This window comes from Furipterus horrens, unplaced genomic scaffold (genome assembly GCF_987537825.1).
Source record: "Furipterus horrens unplaced genomic scaffold, mFurHor1.1.pri manual_scaffold_6, whole genome shotgun sequence".
Taxonomy (NCBI): domain Eukaryota; kingdom Metazoa; phylum Chordata; class Mammalia; order Chiroptera; family Furipteridae; genus Furipterus; species Furipterus horrens.
In genome coordinates this window covers 184,113,729-184,132,589 of record NW_028327176.1, presented here as the reverse complement: position 1 = coordinate 184,132,589, position 18,861 = coordinate 184,113,729, and the positions used below count along the sequence as shown (strand labels likewise).

General features: G+C 38.0%; 1 protein-coding gene across 1 annotated transcript in view; it reads left to right on the top strand.

The window, feature by feature from the left end:
- The window catches only part of RGS17 (regulator of G protein signaling 17), a 30,522-nt gene extending 12,868 nt beyond the window's left edge, over nt 1–17,654 (top strand). Inside the window, exons 2-4 of the mRNA XM_090280699.1 lie at nt 1,665–1,757; nt 3,361–3,595; nt 17,034–17,654. Coding sequence (XP_090136825.1) covers nt 1,665–1,757; nt 3,361–3,595; nt 17,034–17,222 — 517 coding nt within the window. The 3' untranslated portion in view covers nt 17,223–17,654. The remainder of the gene's footprint in view (nt 1–1,664; nt 1,758–3,360; nt 3,596–17,033) is intronic.
- Nucleotides 17,655–18,861: the final 1,207 nt, after the last annotated feature.

Here is an 18,861-nt window from a genome sequence, read left to right as displayed (position 1 = left end):
CCTGCCACTGCCCTCGAAATTGTTAGAAGAGAACTTAATTTACTTTACTATTACGTTTTTTCATCGAAGTGTCTTTTTTCTGACTGAAGAAGCCTATCCAATTCCTACTGGGTTCACTTTTCTCCAGGTAGTCTACTTTCTCAGCTAAATGTTCCTAGCTAGTCTCACTTTCAATTATAGATGGGCCTCTATGCCTGAATTCTTCCCTTTGCTCCATCCTCTCCATTCTCAGCCTTGCACCCAAGAATGAAAGAATGAATTAATGAGACCTTGTCTCAGCTTCCCTTGCCAAACTTTCCAGACTAACTATTGAGACTTGTTGGAAGCTTTCACCCACTAAACTCCTTTCCACCACAAGCATATTTAATAACCCTTTTCTTCATTCACATAAGAAGTAGTTTATTGCATCAGTGCCCACCAGGGAGTATGGTTCATCATAGGCACTCAATAAAAATAACAGGGTCATTGCCAGAATTGGGTTTAAATTCCAACCATACTCCATATTTTGTGTCTGACTTTGGGCCGACATAACACACAGCTCTGTGATTCACTGCTTGTCTGTAAAGTGGGGTTAATAAAATTAAGGCTAAAAAGACAGTGCCTGGCACATATAGACACTAGAAAACAATAGTTTCCATTTTTCCTTATTGAAAAAATTAATGGATGAACAGATGAAAGAGATGTTAGCTGAACTATTTTTACTCTCTGACAGGCTCCCCATAAGGCCCCCTCGGCTCCCACACAGGGGGATCAGTTGCCTAATTCAGTAGCTTGATTTTTCCAAGTCATCCTGTCTAACTGCTCTTCAGCATCTGCCTATTACCTCCCTCATTATGTCTAGTCTACACCTAGAACCTTAGGTGTTCCACCCTGAGGCTCGGCTTGGCTATAATGTACCTGTGTTACTAAAGCCAGCACGAGTGTCCTGGGTCCTGTAATCTTGTAGAATTCCCAAATGTATGTCCCAGAGATGCAGAGACTCTTCTCATCCAGTGCTCTCCTATCCAGAACCTCTGGAGACATTGGAGTTTGACTAAATGGGATGAAAGGACAAAGACGAAGTCAAATATGACTCCAATAGTTCGAACTTGAGTGGATGGGGGAATGATGGTATCGGCGACAGAAAACCCGGTCTGCAAAGGAGGATGATGGGAATTATGCAAATTCTGACACATTGTACCTTTTTAGGAGGATGGTATGAATTATGCAAATGCTTTTTTTAGATTCTGACACATTGTTCCTTTTTAGCTATCAACAAGGGAAAGTAAATAGAAAACAAACTATGACTAGAACTAACCAAAAGTCAAAATGAACTTAGTCCAAAGAGTAGCATAATCATATATATCAAATATTAATGCATATAATCATGTAGGTATCTAAGGGATTTTAAGTAATTTAAATTATGTAAGGATGAAGTCAGAATGTAAAACAGTACCCGTTTTTGAGTTCTGACTTATTTATAATTTTATTAAATCATGATTCTCTTTCGTTTAGTTGACATGGGCTTTCCCATCATTTAAAAATGGCATTGCTCTTTTGTACACTAAGTATTCTCACATAGTTCAAAATAAAATTCTTCTGTAGAATAATTTCCTGCAAATTTTTTCTTTTATTTCAACAATTGGTTTTCCATAGACAAAATAAAGTGTTATGCTACATTACAGCCTCACTGTTAGGAACGAAGAAAGAGCGGAAACTGCAGAAAGACCCCCACACACCACAAAAATGGAGAGTATCCAGGTCCTAGAGGAAGAAGGGTGAGTGATTCATGTTATAATTGCATCTTGGATTCATATTCGGTTTGCACCTACTCAGGGCTTAGCTATCAGCTCAGGCTTCCTGTGGCTCCTGACAATGGGTTTGTGAAATGAGTGCTTACACACGCTGGGAGATCTTGTTCTGTGATGGCAGTTGCTTTTCCTCAGTTTTTCTATTTACTCTGTTAATCTATCAGCTAAAATGTTGCCTGGCTTTGTCTTTCTCTTTCAAAAAATAATGATTGTTGCATGAATTAGTTTCGCCCCCAAATTGGGCTAATTACTTCCTTCCCTTTCCTGAGAATATTTCTTGTAGTTGTGTTCTTCACATGGAAGAATCGAAAACACACACAAGGAAGACAGGGAGTTGCCTAACTCAGCCAGAAGGGGCATCACCGCACCCGGCTGGTACCCAGCCCCATTTCCATCAAACAGACTCTAACCAATATTTTCTCTGAAATGAAAAGCTGAAATAAAGAACTGGATCTATAGAATAAAATCAAAACACAAGTAGATTATTTGTATAATTATAGGTGCTTTTTCTACTGACAAGATTTTAATGTTGATGGTACCTAGTATTTTTTTCTTTGGAAAAATATTTTAAATGAATGAAGAAACTTAGACATTTTGGAATAGTAAAAATCTATTAAAAATATTTTCTCAAAAAGATGTATACATGTATATACCTTCTTTAACCAAGTGTATTTTAGTTTAGAAAATTTTTAAATAGACTGTTGAATGGGAAAGCAAGATCAATTTAACCATAAGCATCTCCAGTCCATTTCCTCCACTTCTTTGGTGTACAAGCAAAAGGAGTAATAATTGGTGATTTCTGTAGGAAAGTAGTCACTGAAAACCTGAATATGGATATCTCCAAAATCCTAATTGTCATTGCAAAGGGCCTGTGCTTTATAACTGTGATAACTCCACACATGGGTAATAATTCATTTACAGAATAGGGTGGAGCAAAAGAAGGTTTACAGTCATGAATATGCAAAACATAGTTTATTCTTTTATTATTTATTAACTGTTGTATTATTTTCCATGCAAAAAACTGTAAACCTACTTTTGTCTCAGCCTGTACTTAATAGAATAATTATTAAAATTTAGGAAAATATGTGACAAGTGCACACAATGTATTCTTCTTTTAGATCCAGTGATAAACGGAAGAAAAAAAGCTACCAGAGATGAAAGGAGAAACTGTATCTTATAGCTTGAAAATGAAAATCTGCTTCAGATGCACACAAACAGATTCAATTTACCCCTCAAATGGATAATAAGTATAGAAACTATTTCTATGAACTTGCAATATATTCAGGTTTGAACACTCCCAGCCCTCAGTAGGAATTTGTGACGACCACATGCATAGCCCCTTGCTGTTTGAACACTTGGTTCCCTAACATGCAGCTTGTGCCTGACACTAATTTTGTGAAGACCCAGAAATCCCTAACCCAGTCCTGGCACATGTTTTGCCAGATGAGGCCAGACCCAGTGGCAATGACCACTAGATGGCAGCAACTAATAGCATGTCTATCTGCTTCTCTCCTTACTGGGGCAAGCATTCAAGGTCACCTTTAACAATGGGCCCGTTCTTTCTCTGCAGGCAAAACCCCACTTCAGATGAAATCTTGTCCTGGTCTCAAAATTTTGACAAGATGATGAAGGCCCCAGCAGGAAGAAACCTTTTCAGAGAGTTCCTCCGAACAGAATACAGTGAAGAGAACCTACTTTTCTGGCTTGCCTGTGAAGACTTAAAGAAAGAGCAGAACAAAAAAGTAGTTGAAGAAAAGGCCAGAATGATATATGATGATTACATTTCAATACTATCACCTAAAGAGGTAAAAAACTGGAAAATATTGGTATGGGCTTCCTAAGACCAAGAATGAACCTAAACGGACTTCTTTCTAAATAGGATAATACATGGGGTGTAGACAGACTCTCAGGCTTCTCTGGGTAGACCATTTAGAATTCACTGTAAGGGTCTACGTGAATATGTGTTTGAAAGATAGGTTTCCTCACTATGCTTTGATCATTTGCCTCTGGCTGGTAGTCTGCTTGCTTCTCCGAACTAACATTAGGAAGCCTGTTAAAAATACAATTTGCTATGACTTACACTAAAGTGGAAAAGAATTTACTTTGGGGTGGTGTTTCTCAAAGTGTGATCCGCACATTACCTGTATGAGATTTCACCAGGAGAGTTTGTTTGAAACGCAAATTCTTGAGGCCTATTCAGGACCTCTGAATCTGACATTTTAAAAATAGAACCCAGGAATCTGCACTTTGAACAAGTTTTCCACATATATACAAGTTTGGAAACCTCTGATATAGGGGCTTAAAAAAAATGTGTTGATGCTAATGACACAATTTTTACAGAACTAAAGAATGAGCCTTGGCCCTGGCTGCTGTGGCTCAGTGGATTGAGCGTCGGCCTGCGAGCTAAGTGTCGCTGGTTCGATTCCCAGTCAGGGCACATGACTAGGTTGCACGTCAGGTCCCCAGTTGGGGGCACGTGAGAGGCAACCACACAGTTATGTTTCTCTCCCTCTCTTTCTCCTTTCCCCTCTCTCTAAAAATAAAATAAACAAATAAATAATTAAAAAAAAAAAAAAGAATGAGCCTTTATGATCCATTAATAGTCTTGAGGAGAGAGGAGTATGGTAATTATTTTTACTTATTTCAGTTTTCCTGTTATTGAAAGTGCAAGCTATTATTTTTTCCCATTGCCAGAATGTACTTAAGAAACGAGGAATATTTCAAGCAACCAGATTCATATTTTTCCATTAGGTTTTTAAGAATTCATTTGCTCCTGAGAAATGTTGCAGCTGTTGGAGTTAAAAGCTGTTGGCGAGGGAAGGGTTAACAGTATGCTCAGGCCTGTGGAGTGCTGAGCTCCAGAGGTGCTTGCAAGCGTTTCAACTCAGAGGTTCCCAGAATGCTTTTTCCTCTTCACATCTTCTTTTTGTCTTTTCTAGCCCTCCTAAACCACTGTTTTTACCTGTGCATTTAAAAGTCCTGACCTGGTTCTTTTCTGCTCCCAGAGCTTAGGCTCCACACCCCTAGAAACAGGCTGTGCTCATTGGTGCCTTGCCCAGCATTTGATGGGGCCCCAGCTCATGTACACTCTTACCTTGAAATCTATGAAAGTGTCTACTTCCGCCATCTCTATGGTTGGAAGTCTATATACGCTATTTCACCTCTGATGAGGTATACTGAAGTGATGCATTTTTTATTAGGTTATAAGTGCCATTAAGCCCTGGCTGGTTTAGCTCAGCGGATTGAGCGTCGGCCTGCGAGCTAAGTGTCGCTGGTTCGATCTTCCAGTCAGGGCACATCAGAGAAGGAAATCTCTGACTCCAAAAAACCTCCGCTGCCTTGCGGCATACCTCTTCAGGGGAAAGGCTAAGGGAGTAAACCCCGACAGAAAATCCGGAGCCGGAGTCCCTAAGGCGGTTTGATGTTGTAGTCAACACCGGCAACTCCTGTGGCGCACCTGAACCCAAGCTGTATCGACTCCGTCTTTCCCTTGGACCCTTCAGCTGCGAAGAGAGGGGGGGTCTGCTGCATGGGCAACAGCAGACCCTCCATATCACCCTGTCCAGGCTCTGTAGCTTCAGCGTCATCGCAAGATGTCGATTCAACACGGGAGGAGACAGATACCATGTCACTCCCGAGTCGGACTGCACAGCCATTCTCGGCGGTGCAGATAGACTCTTAAAGAAGCTACACCATCGTCTCTCGAGACGGACGGCTGCCGACGACGACGACGATAAGTGCCATTAGAATTCCAGAGTCCTCCCATCATATTGTCTCTTAAATATGAGGAACCTTGAATTGGTTACATGAAAGATTGTTTTATTTTTTATTTCCTGAATTAACATTAAAAAGGTATTTATAGCAACAGGGTGGAGAGAATGTTTTCTGAAGCCTCAATACATTTATTACTGATGCTTTGTGGATCTAACATCATTATAATTCTACATCCTAAAAATACATTCTTCAGGTTTCTGATCTATCTAGAACCTTAGCGTTTAACCTATAAATACTACTTGGATTTTATTAGCACATTGATTTCTTTCTCATTTTTATTTTAATATTGCATTACATAGCAAATAAATAATTCAAATGTGCCCAAAAGGCATGCTTCTCTTGCCCATAATTATGCATAATTACAGAGTCGTTGGGAAGCTTACCTAGTCCATTTCTCTCACCAAAATATGTAATATGTATCATCTTAAAATGATAATTGTCTAGATTATCTACTCCATTCTTCTGCACCATCTAGGTGTTATCTTAAAATCATGGCTATTCCACTTTTAAAATAATGCTATTAGAAAAAGCATTCTCCATATTCAGTACATATAGTTCCTTTATTTTAGTCACCATTTCTAATTTTTAGTTTTGTCCTCATAGCCCCTGACTTTCTGATTTCACTGATTTGTAAAATACTTAATTTTCACAAATTTACTTCTTCTTTGGGTCATAGTTTAGAGCTATCATAGTTATTGATTATTGAAAGATAAACTCAGAATTGTAAACCTACTTTTGCCCACCCCTGCATTTGATTATTGTTTAGCAGCAAAAACAAGTAAACCAACAGTAGGTATTTGCGATGATAAAAGACAATTGTTAAACAAATTATATTTTTAGCCCAGATGTAGCTGTATTTCCTCTTGAACCATGCCAAATGACTTGACCCAGTGGCACACTTACAGCATGGCATACACTCTGTAGCTGTCCCTGAGTCTTCTGCAAACTCATATATCTCACTGACCTTTCTATGCGAAAGCTTGTCAGTTTCTAACCAGCCCCTATACATCACTAATTGTCTGAAAATACAGAGTTTTCGCCTTTCAAATTTTGTTCTCACAGGATTCTAGTCCTGGCTCTGCTTCTGCCTAATTGTGTGACCTGGGATAAATTAGTTCACTAAAATCAAAAGGGGCATAGAGAATGGCAGCTGTAAGACCCTTGTGCTACTTAATTTTACCGCCCCCTCACCGCGACCCAATGACATGGTTAATAAATTATGGTTCTCCTCACTGCTGTCCCCACATTCAACCTCAGCATCTCTCTCAACACAGTCTCAAAACAGCTAGTACAAACCAAATGGGGCTGGAATATTTTCTGCTTTGGGGACTAATATGGCCTTTCTACCTCTGAAATTCTGTAACTGTTTCTACTTACTCCAAATCCATTTAAAGAACATGAACTCATTTATAAAGTGATAATGACTAATTACTAAAAATTATCAAGGTTTTACTCTTAACCAGAACCTCATGTTTTTTCCCACTAGACTTTCCTTTTACCTTAATTTGGTTATCATGTTTCTCTTTGTTAAATGTAGAGAAAGTCTACACTCTTAAAATTATTTATACAACTTATTTCCTACATGAAGCCAGTATGCTGAAAATTGCATTTCATTGTTTGTTTTAAAAGCAAGTTTTATGCACCGATAATAATTTGAGCATTGTGTTATAAAATAGATGTTTGTAATCAGGAGGCAATATAAATTCCATTTCTCAAAATAGCATACCTTTCAAGAGGGAGAGGGTCAAATTTTAAATTTAAAAAAATCTAAGAACAAATTTAAAATATCATAAAAGTAAAATTTCTGTTTTATGCAATGTCTTCAAAAAAAAAGGAGGTAATAAAGAGAGGTTGAAGACAAATAAATAGCCTTGCTGCGTGTAGCAGATGCTGCTGGCAGCTTATATTTATTAACTATTGGAAAGATAGACCCAACAACATAAAGAACTTAAATGAAAAGTTTATTTAAAAGCTATTGCCAACTATAAACAGCATTGAGCTATTGAATAAAGAAGTAATTATAAGTCCTGCAACAAGTGTCTTTCACCAGGGCTGCAATCTGGCCCTGCCACCTGCTGTTCACGTGACAGTGAACAGCTCACGTCGGTGCTCTGTGACCTCTGCTTCCTTGTTCCATGAAGTGATGCTATGGAAAACACTCTCAACCCCACTAAATCTATGACTTACAGGCTCTGCCGCATGGTGATTTTAATAGTAATGGGAATTGTTTGCTTCTTCTGATTTCACCCTAAATTTCCAGTTGCTAACTGGGAGGAAAAAAGCAATAAACCTATTTTAAAGACCAAATTACCCAAAAATAATGCATATGGGATGGGCATATGGATTCTGTGTGTACCTGTATATTCCTTTTCAAGAAAAACTGTGAATTCAGCCACTTCCAATAATTTAAATCAGTTTTTATAAGCAGGATTCATTTAACTATATTTTCTCAGATTAATTTCTTGGTGCATGCTTATCATCATTCAAAAACACTTCCCGAGTATTTCCTGTGAGCCAGGTAGTAAGCTAGATGTCGGGGATGTGGTGGTGAATGACAACCACCACAAAAATAGGGCCTGTTCCTTATGGAGCTTACATTTTTGTAAGATGACAAATCATGTCAAAAACAAGTGACTAACAATTGTGATAAACCTTATGATGGAGGTGAAGGTTGAATGATGTCGGTTAGATTGGGGGTAGTCAGGTAAGGTCACTATGATTAGGTAAAATTCGAGTTGATACAAAATCTAAAAGACATGGGTCTTGATCAAAAAGGTGTCATTGTACTTAGGCTCAGTTATTATTATTACCTTACATGGGGCTTGAACTTTGTTGTTGATGAAATGGTCTTACTACATTATTACAATATGAGTCTCAAAATAATCCTTTAGCCACTAGGACAGATGGCACCATTTTACAGCACAGGAAACTCATTCCCCAAGAAGTAAAATGGATTGTTCACAGACGTTAGGATTGTATTCTTGCAGAGAGAGAACATAAGCCCAAAGTCTCCTGATGTGAAATGTGCTGCTTTTCTAACCACAGTATGCTGATTAGTTATTCCATTGTCTGGTACTTTCTTCATGACACTACTATAGATTTCTATGAACCCTACCTTAAAACTTGAGGCAAAATGAGAAATAGGAACTATAACTGCATGCCTGAACTCTCCCTCAGACAAGCAAGCTACACTTCCCCATCATTGAGACCTAGCCAAGAATACGGTTACTGCACTTTTAGTCTGCTGGTGATCTTTGCTCCAAGAAATACATATCACCAATCAGTCTTATTTGCAACTTATGATTGTTTTCAGTAGAAATAATCAACACAAAATAACATAACTAAAAGCACACATGGTAAAACTTTATTAGAACTGATGGGACAACCAAATATTCTTTAGAGGTATAAAATTTAAAATAAAAACCGAAACAAAACAAAATTAGTTAAAATTAAAAGGAACATCTCCAGTCGCAGAAGCTATAATTGGTAAAAAGTTAATAAAAACCTATAAAAGAAAAAGAAAAATCTATCAGTATTTTACTTAGAAAAGAATTCCAGATAAAACAACTTCAGTAAAATTGAAAATAACATGCAAAAAATGGGGGGAAATTTTAATCATGATATGCAAAAAATTGTTTGAGGAATTAACATAATTGACTTAATGAAGAGTTTCTACAAGGAAAAAATATCAGTGAAAATCCCTCATTGTTAGTGCAATTCTGCCAAAAATTAGAGTCATGATTCCATTGCACCTTGAAGGCTAGAACAGAAAGGCAGCACCAAAACTTGGTGCACTGCCTGTTGGCAATAATCATCTATCTTAATGTTCCCCTCCACAGGGTAGGAAATCTGGTACGATTCAGCATGGTATGTAACTCAGTCCGACCCAGGTTCTCCCAAGTCACACTAGCAAGATCAGTCTTCATTCTCCCCGCTTCACTTCTACACTCACGTTAAATCTTTAGCTCTCATTACATTTTCCTCCCAACTGGTTTGTAGAGTTGCCCATGAATATTTTTATGTTTGCAAGCCGCTTGCTCTTCTTCTCCATATCTCCTACTCCCTGTGGGAATGAATGCTTCCAAGTTCACCGAGGCCTATCATCACAAGTCACTGATGCTTTTTTAAAGCTTCGGTTGCCGCGTCCCAACACTGCCAACATGTCCAGCACTGCTAAAACGGCCAGGTACACGCTACCACACCAGTTGGTTCTGTGTGCCCTGTCCCACAGTTCTTTTCTTTTTAAACTCTGTTATTGCTGCACCTCACTCCCCACTTCTGCCACTGACATGTGAGTCTGTGAGGACTGAGAAAAAAAATGTCCATTGTCCAAGGGCATCTCTTATCTGTACTACTCAACATTCTGTCCCTTAGGATGCGTTCTTTACAGGAGAGTCCTCATCCCTCCTGCCTTGGACCCCACGTGAGATGGCCTGATGAGCCATCCAGTCGTGCCTGAATCCTAGGGTGACTATGGCTCAGGGTCCATGCTGGGACCCACCCCTGTTACCTTGTATTATAGATGTTCTACAGTCTGAAGCACAAAGATGCCACAGGATGAAACTGTAGATTGTTAGACCCATGGGGTTCATCCTTGCTATTTGAACTCTCTACACTTCTTTTGACTGACTGCCACGCTATTCAAACAAACAACCAGGTGTTAAGGTAAATACCTTATTTTATTTATTTTTCCTCATCTTGTGTGTATTCACTGAATACTTTTTACACATACTGTGGTGTGTGTGAGACCTAGGGGCCTACTGATTCAGTGTAAGGCATTACCCCAGTCTCAGTGAGTTTGTACTTTTAGCAATTTTTTAAGTTGAATTTATTGGGGTGAGTTGGGTCAATAAAACTATATAGGTTTCAGATGTACAATTCTGTAATACATCATCTATATATTGTACTGTGTATTCACCACACCAAGTCAAGTCTGCTTTCATCACCATTTATCCCTCCCTTTACCTTCCATTTGAATGTTTAAAAACAGTTTGAGGAGGATAGGCATTAGTTCTTCTTTGAATGTTGGGTAAAATTTACCTGTGAAGCCATCTGGTCCAGGACTTTTGTTTGCTGGGAGGTTTTTTGTTTTTGTTTTTTGTTTTTGTTTTATTTATTTATTTATTTTTTATTACTGCTTAAATTGCATTAGCTGTAATCCCTCTATTCAGATTTTCTAAATGTTTCTAACTCACGTTGGAAGCTTGAATGTTCTTAGGAATATATCCATTTCATCCAGATTGTCCAATTAGCTGACATATAGTTCTTTGAAATATTTTCTTACAATTCTGTATACATTTTGGTATTTGTTGTTACTTCTCTTTAATTTCTGATTTTATTTTTTTAGGTCCTCTCTTTTTTTCTTGATGAGTCTGATTAAAGGTTTGTCAATCTTGTTTAACCTTTTGAGAAACAGCTCTTGGTTTCATTGCTCTTTTGCACTGTTTGCATTATTTAGATTTTATTTCACTTATTTTGGCTCTAATCTTTATTATTCCTTCCACTCACATTGGGCTTTGTTTATTGTTCTTTTTCTAGTTCCTTTAAGTGTAAAGTTAGTTGTTTATTTGAGATTTTCCTTGTTTCTTGAGGTATGCCTGTAATGCTATGAATTTTCCTCTTAGGACTGCTTTTGCTGTGTCCCATAGATTTTTTTTTTTTTTGAATTGCTGTATTTTCATTTTCATTTGTCTCAAAGTATCTTTTGATTTCTTCTTGATCTCATTGTTTAACCAATCCTTGTTTAGTAACATGTTATTTAGCATCCATGTCTTTGTTTTTAGTTTCTTTTCTTGTAATTGATTTCTAGTTTTATACTGCTATGGTCAGAGAAGTTGCTGGATATTTCAGTTTTTGGTGTCAGTTGTTAATTCTGAAACCAAAAATACTTTGAGTTACTGAGACTTGTTTTGTGTCCTAGCATATGTGCTTTATCCTAGAAAATGTTCCATGTGCACTTGAAAATATTGTATATTCTGCTACCTTGAGGTGAAATGCTCTAAAGATATCAATGAAATTCATCTGATCTAGTGTTTCATTTAAAGTTGGCATTTCCTCATTCACTTTCTGTCTGGAAAATCAATCCATTGATGTCACTGAGGTGTTAAAATCTCCTACTATGCCTGTATTATAGGTTTGGCCAAAAAGTTCATTCTGTTTTTAAGTACAAATAAAAGACACATTGATCTCTTCCTTTATGTCCATCAAGATTTGCTTTACATATTTAAGTGCTTCTATGCTGGATGTACAAATCTTTATAAGGGTTATATCTTCTTGTTCAATTGCTCCTTTTATCATTATGTAGTGTCCTTTTTTGCCTCTTACTACAGCCTTTGTTTTAAAGTCTATTCTGTCAGCTATAAGTATTGCTACCCCAGCTTTTTACATTTTCATTTGATTGAATTATCTTCTCCCATCTTTTTACTTTCAGTCTGTGTGTATCTTGTTTTCTTATCCAGTCAGCTCCCTGTGTCTTTTGGTTGGAACATTTAAGCCATTTACATTTAAAGTGATTATTCATAGGTACAGATTTGCCATTTCTTTTAACTATGTTCTGGTTCTCTTCTTCTCTTGCTCCTTGTCCACTTCTTCTTCCTCCTCTTTCTTCTTAAAGAACTACCCTTTAATGTATCTGGTAATACTGGTTTGGTGGTAACAAACTTCTTTAGCTTTTTCTTGTCTGGGAAGCTCTTTATTTCTCCTTGAATTTTAAACAATAGCCTTGCTGGGTAAAGTAGTCTTGATTGTAGGCCCTTCTTTTCATCCACTTTGAATATTTCATTCCAATCCCTTCTGGCTTGAAATGTTTCTGTTGAGAAATCAGCTGGCAGTCTTATGGGAGCTCCCTTGTAGGTAACTGTCTTTCTCTTGCTGTTTTTTAAGATTCTCTCTTTGTCTTTACCTTTGCCATTTTAATTATGATACGTCTTGGTGTAAGCCTCTCAAGGTTCTTCTTTTGGGGAAATCTCTGCACTTCCTGGACATGGGTCTCCTTTTCCTTCACCATGTTAACAAAGCTTTCAGTCATATTTTTTTTTCAAATAGCTTTGGGATCCATTGCTGTCTCTCTTCTCCTTCTGGTACCCCTGTGATATGAATGTTGTTCCACTTCATGTGTCCTAAAGGTCCCTTAAACTATTCTTATTTTCTAAAATTCTTTTTTCTTTTTGCTGTTCTGATTCAATCCTCTGTTTCATCCAACCTACTGTTTATTCCTTCTAGTGTATTCTTTATTTCTGACTGGATATTTTTATATGTTCTTCATCCAGCCTACTGTTTATTTTTTTCTAATGCATTCTTCATTTCAGATATTGTATACTTTATTTTTGATTTTTTTTTTTACAATTTCTGTGTCTTTTTTGTGCTATTGTAGTTCTCACTAAGTTCCTTAAGCATCCTTATAACCATTTTTTTAGCCCTATATTTTGTAATTTGCTTGCATCCATTTCACTTACCTCTATTTTGGGAGATTTTTCCTGTTCTTTCATTTGGGACATGTTTCTTTGTCTCCCCATTTTGGATGCCTTTTTGTGTTTATTTTACATGTATTAGGCAGATCTGCTATGACTCCCAGTCTTGGTATGGCGGCTTTATGTAGTAGGTGTCCTATGGGACCTAGTGACATGCTCTTTGGTCACCTGAGTTGAGTGCTCCAGGAATGTCTTATGTGGGTTATGTGGGCCCTTCTGTTGTAATTGAGTCTTGATTACTATTAGCCCATTCATGTGTGGAGTTGACTTTCAGGCTGGCTGGCTGTATCAACCTTGACCACAGTGTATGATCTGCTGTACAGGGGCTGACCGCACAGAGCAGAATTCGCCTTAGCAGGGCCTGGTGCCTGTGAAGATCTCCCTTGGGATGTGCCATTTGTGGAGCTAATTGGATCCTGCTCTGATGTGGTCTGAATCTTGCTACTGGGTTGTTGTTTTGGGGGCCTTGTAGAAGGGACGCTGGTGCAGACCAATGTCAGACACTGCTTGTGGCTGGCCCTGGTAAATCTGTTTGAAGCTACAAAGTGATCCACAGTTTGTGGCTACCTCTGATGGGCTTGGGTTGGTGTGGGAAGGACCAAGCTGTACCCCAAGGCTGGCTTTTACCAGCATCAAGCCTTGGGGCAGGTCAGCTAAAGTCCTAAGACACCGCAACACCTGCCCTCACCGGCTGGATTCCTGCTAGCCACAGTCACTGCAAGAGCCTCTGGCAGTACTCAAGTTGCATGAGATATGTTCTCAGTGATCACCCATGAGAAGCAAGTGGTGCTCAGCAGATTGATACAGATTGAAATTCGGTGCCAGTGCTGGGTCTGAGGCCACTCAGCTAATGTCCCAGGATATACCTGTCTAGCTGGCATCTGCTGAGTGCTTGCATACTTTTGGGGGGGGGATGTGGTCTCAGGGAGTCATCAGGGTTAGGCCAGCAGTGTTCATCAGGACCAAACAAACCAAGATTTGGCCACGTGAAAGGAGGACTTTACCTGTCATGCGTGCTAGGGAAAAATGCCCCCCATCTTGGAGCCACACAACTCAGTGTGTTCCAGATTCTTCTAGGAGTCTGATTTTAGTAAGACAAGGCTGCCAGGAGTTGGAAGGATAAAGTCAGTGGATCTTCCATGAGAGGTGCTGTTCAGTCTCAGGGAGAAGGTGGGGGTATGGCCACTGCCCCAGGCACACAACTCAGTCTGCCTCAGATTCTCTCAAACTTTGGCAGGACAGAGCCACCAGGAGTCAGGAGTGTGAAGCTTCTGAAGCCTGCAGAGTGTGGCTAGTGGATCTCCCATGAGTGGGAGGTGCCGATCAAGTTCATGGGACAGTGAGAGGAATGGCCCTTACCCAAAAGCTACAGCAGTCAGTCACAGATACCCCTGAGCCTGTCCAGACTCTTTTACCTCGGCCCACCTCACTCTTCTGCAGGGCAGACTCTGCAGAGTGGAGTGATAGAAAGTCCAGAGGGTGGGACTATTGCATTCTCCTAGGTTGATACCATCTGAAGAGGAGTGTACTATCCAAGAGAGATGTCATCTGTGGTGTGGGACAGTGACTCGGTACTGGTACCCTAGTAACCGTCCCTTTAGCTCTTTCCCCAGAGCCACAGACCCCAGTCTCTCTTCTCGTGATCCTACTCCTCTCCACCCCCCTCCACTGGAGCCCAGGGTGAGTGGCTGCAAATGAGATTTTGTTCACTGGCCCTTTAAGAGTGTGCCTGTGTCTCTAGCAGACTCCTGTCTTTCCCTGGTGGACAGAATCCCTCCCAATTTTCACAGCCATATGTTATGCAGGTGCCACTTCCTAGCTTTGGTGCTCTGGGCTGGGGAGACTGGCTTGGGGTGGGAACCCCATACTCTTTAGGGAGAACCTCCTTCTGTTGAGATATTCTCCAGAATCTCAGCTGCCACTTTGGGGAGCGGGTCCAGCCCTTTTCATGTCTCTGCCCTTCCTACCAGTCTTGACGTGGCTTCTTCTGTAAATGCTTGGTTATAAAACTTCTCTTCAACTAGTCTTCAGTTGGTTATTCAGGTTGGTTGCTCTACATTTTAGCTGTAATTCCGGTTTGACTGTGAGGAGGTGAGTGTAGCTTCCACTCACTCTGCCGTCATCTTTGATCTTCCTAAACATTTTATTTTTTAAATCAAAATAACAAATGTGTTTTTGTTACAGATTACTAAACATTGAACAGTACTACTTTTTCTATGACATTGCACTACCGTTTTTAATTTGGAAAAAAAACGAAACAAAAATTTTACAGTGAGAACTCAAGATATTTCGCAAATCAAGTTATTTTATTTCTCCATCTTAAGATAAATAATATGATTCCAGCTACTGAAAAACTGTTATACTATATTTAATTATGCTATTATTTCAGAAATAAAAGACCTCTTTCCTTATTACTAACCTAATGTTTCTTTCTCCATTGAAACAAAAAGTTCTCAAGTGTGACAGTGAAAGTAAAAGTACCATTTATAAATACAGTGGAGTGCATTTGGTAAGGCTTCACCTTATTATAACCACATAAGAGAGCAATAGCAAACAGTTTAAACTCCCATTTCAACATTTTTCTTGTTGAGTAGAAACACAAATACTATTTTAAATAAAAAGCTGAGAAAAAAATTATTTTTTATTACTTTGTACCTGATGATGATCTCATATGGCAATAGTACAGAAAATAAAACCTAAATGATCTAATTCTAGAATGTAATTATTTTTTTGCAGATCTTGACAAAGAATATATAGTTCAGCCAAGAGATGTTTAAATTTTTATACTTATAACTTGGTCTGGGTAAACCACAGAAATGTAGTTTGGATCATTGTTTCTTGGCAAATCCTCCCATAGCAGCCATCCCTGGGGTGTATCAATCAACCCAATTCCACATGGACCATAGAGCTCAGAAGTCTGAGGACACCAGATGAAATGTGGGTGGTCCATCACGGGGAGTGTTTTAGACCCCAGGCTTAATTGAAACTGGGTGGACAAGAACCAAGAACCAAAAAAATCTGCAAAATAACTCTAATGAAACATTTAGGTATATATATGAAAAGTTTGCATGGACTTGAGTACATGATGAGACAGTGAACTACGGATCAGGATCCCTAGTCCTTGTTCAACAGCGAGGACTGAAGAAATCCGTCAGGAGTCATTGATGGTTTGCCTCTTGCAGGATTTTGCTAACAAGTCATTTCATGCAGAGCTAATTTCTATTCCCCAAACATATCCTTATTGCTACCCATTTTTCTCCACTTCCCTTACCAACATGCATTACCAGTTCCAACAGGATTAGAGGCAAAAAGATAACTGAATTGATTACTTGAAGAATTTCTGTGTACTTTTCAAATAACATATTAACTAACTCATGGGTGTTCTGAATTCCTACTTACATTTGTCCTTTCAAAGATGCCACTTCAAGCAATTATTCTGCTTAATCTTCAGAACAGAGATCTTTGGATGTATTCTGAAATAAGGACTATAGCATTTCTCATGTGCTGGCAAGTAGACCTAAGACATAAGGAATGCCTTCTGTGGATCTGCCCTATTAGGAACTTCCACATTCTTGGTTTCCTACAAAGTAGGACTTGTTGGGATATGAAACTGTCAGCATTTGATACACATGTTAATTTTTTTTTCCAGAAAACTACTCTCTGCAAATTTTTTACCTTGCTCCATAAAGAGAGTCAACCCTCCAGTCACATAATAGTATGAGGTAAATTTGTATTCTCACTGGGGAATTCTCCGGTACCTCAACAATGAATAGACATTGTCCAAAAAACAATTTTTAGTTTTTTTGTTTGTTTAATTCAACTTTCGAAGGCAAAAAGTATGCAAGGTTATATAGTGTTCAAAAAGATAACCTCAAGATGTAGGTAGCTGGATTTACTCTTTGGAATTCCTCTGAAATGTCACGGACCCATACTTATTTCACTGAAATCTTTTGGGGGAAAAAAAACGTTATTTAATATATTTGCTCTTATTTCTTTTTAGGTCAGTCTCGATTCTCGAGTTAGAGAGGTGATCAACAGAAATCTGTTGGATCCCAATCCTCACATGTATGAAGATGCCCAGCTTCAGATATATACCTTAATGCACAGAGATTCTTTTCCAAGGTTTTTGAACTCTCAAATTTATAAGTCATTTCTTGAAAGTACTGCCACCTCTACTTTGGAATCTTAATTTCATTTTAAAATATCACTTTGGAGGGCTTGGATGGAAAATCAAAGTAGTTTAAAAAACACCAGAAACTGAGTTCCTGGAGAACTACAGTTTATTTAGCATTCCTCAGGCTACTGTGAAAATACAATTATATGGTCTTTGTCTCCATTTTTATCAAGGTTATCCATGGTTCAGTTTGGAGAAAATACCACATAACACTATGAATTGCCAAATTAAGTGTGTTTTATTGAACACTCGTCCTACCTGCAAGCATACTGTATTTGTAGTCCTGTGAACAGTCTCCTAGTGTACCTCCAGAGACCGCATGTGCAAAGTAAAACTGCTTCCTTTGCCACATAGTTATTGTAATATTTAATCCAATGGCATAACTTATATCTGTATTTAAGGACTTTTGTGCAATATGGTCTTACAGAAATAAATGCCAAAAAGTTGGCTGTTGTTTGCGTTTTTAAATATAATCTAAGACAGAAAAAGCCAGTTTTTAAATTGTAACAATGGTATTCAACATGCTATACACTTTGTTCAGTACACTGATTTTGAAGCCAGTATTTCTGTACATGAAAAAAAGAGCTATTTATCTCTGTTGGTTGGAAAATCTTAATGAGGGATTCCTCTGGTTGTTCACTGCCAAAACTGTGGCATTTTCATTACAGAAGAGTTTGTTGTATAAAAAACAAGAAGAAAAGAGAAAAAAAGTACAAAATAATTTGAAGATATTCTATCTCAATGACACATCAGAGTGATATTGTTTTTAATTGTAACAGAAGAAAATGAATTATGTATATATCACATGTCCAATACTGTAATTAATTTATTAAAGACTGGCTCTCCAGTTTTAAAACAGTTGTGTTATGTATGTACTTTAGCAAGAAGAAATAATAAGCTTGATAACTTAGTTTTGGAATATAAAGAAAGGATTTAATCAAGGAATGCCTACATGTAGCATCACATAAATTTTTTGATGAAAAGCATCTGTCCCTGTGGCATATTTTTCTTTGAAAGTAAAATCCAATGGAAAGCTGAGTTTTAAACCAAGAAGTTTTATAGGGGTTACGAAGAAGATAATTCTCTGCTTCAGACCATTTTCACGTAGTATCTTAAGAATTAATTCTTTTAAAAATATTGAAACCAAACTATTAATTCTCATCCATAATGGAAAGGCAGTGCAGTACTCAAATCTTCTAGCTGCCATATTATTTTTCAAAGTATCACTAAGTCTTTAAGACAAAATACATGCCTGGCATTGGCACGTACTTTTGACATTCGAGAAAATTGTATCCTGTTGTGCACCTGCACAAAAAAGGCAGTGTCATATTTATATCTAGGTGTTACATTTGAATATGAATATCCCCTGGAGGCTATTTTTTTAATCTTAAACTCATTAAATACCGAGTAACCTAAAATGAAAGTTTTAAAAATATTTATAGAGAATACTGGCCTTATATTAAGGATGATATTAAAATTATAGGGTTTTTTTTTGCCATTTTTAACTACCTCTCATTTTTTAATTTATTAAACATAAAATACAAGTTTGGGTTTTCTTTTTAAAATTTATTTTACTTGAAAGCTTAACATTATAAGTTTCTTTGTCCATAAACTTAAAGCATTTTAAGCATTGTTTTTAAAGTAAATTTGATTT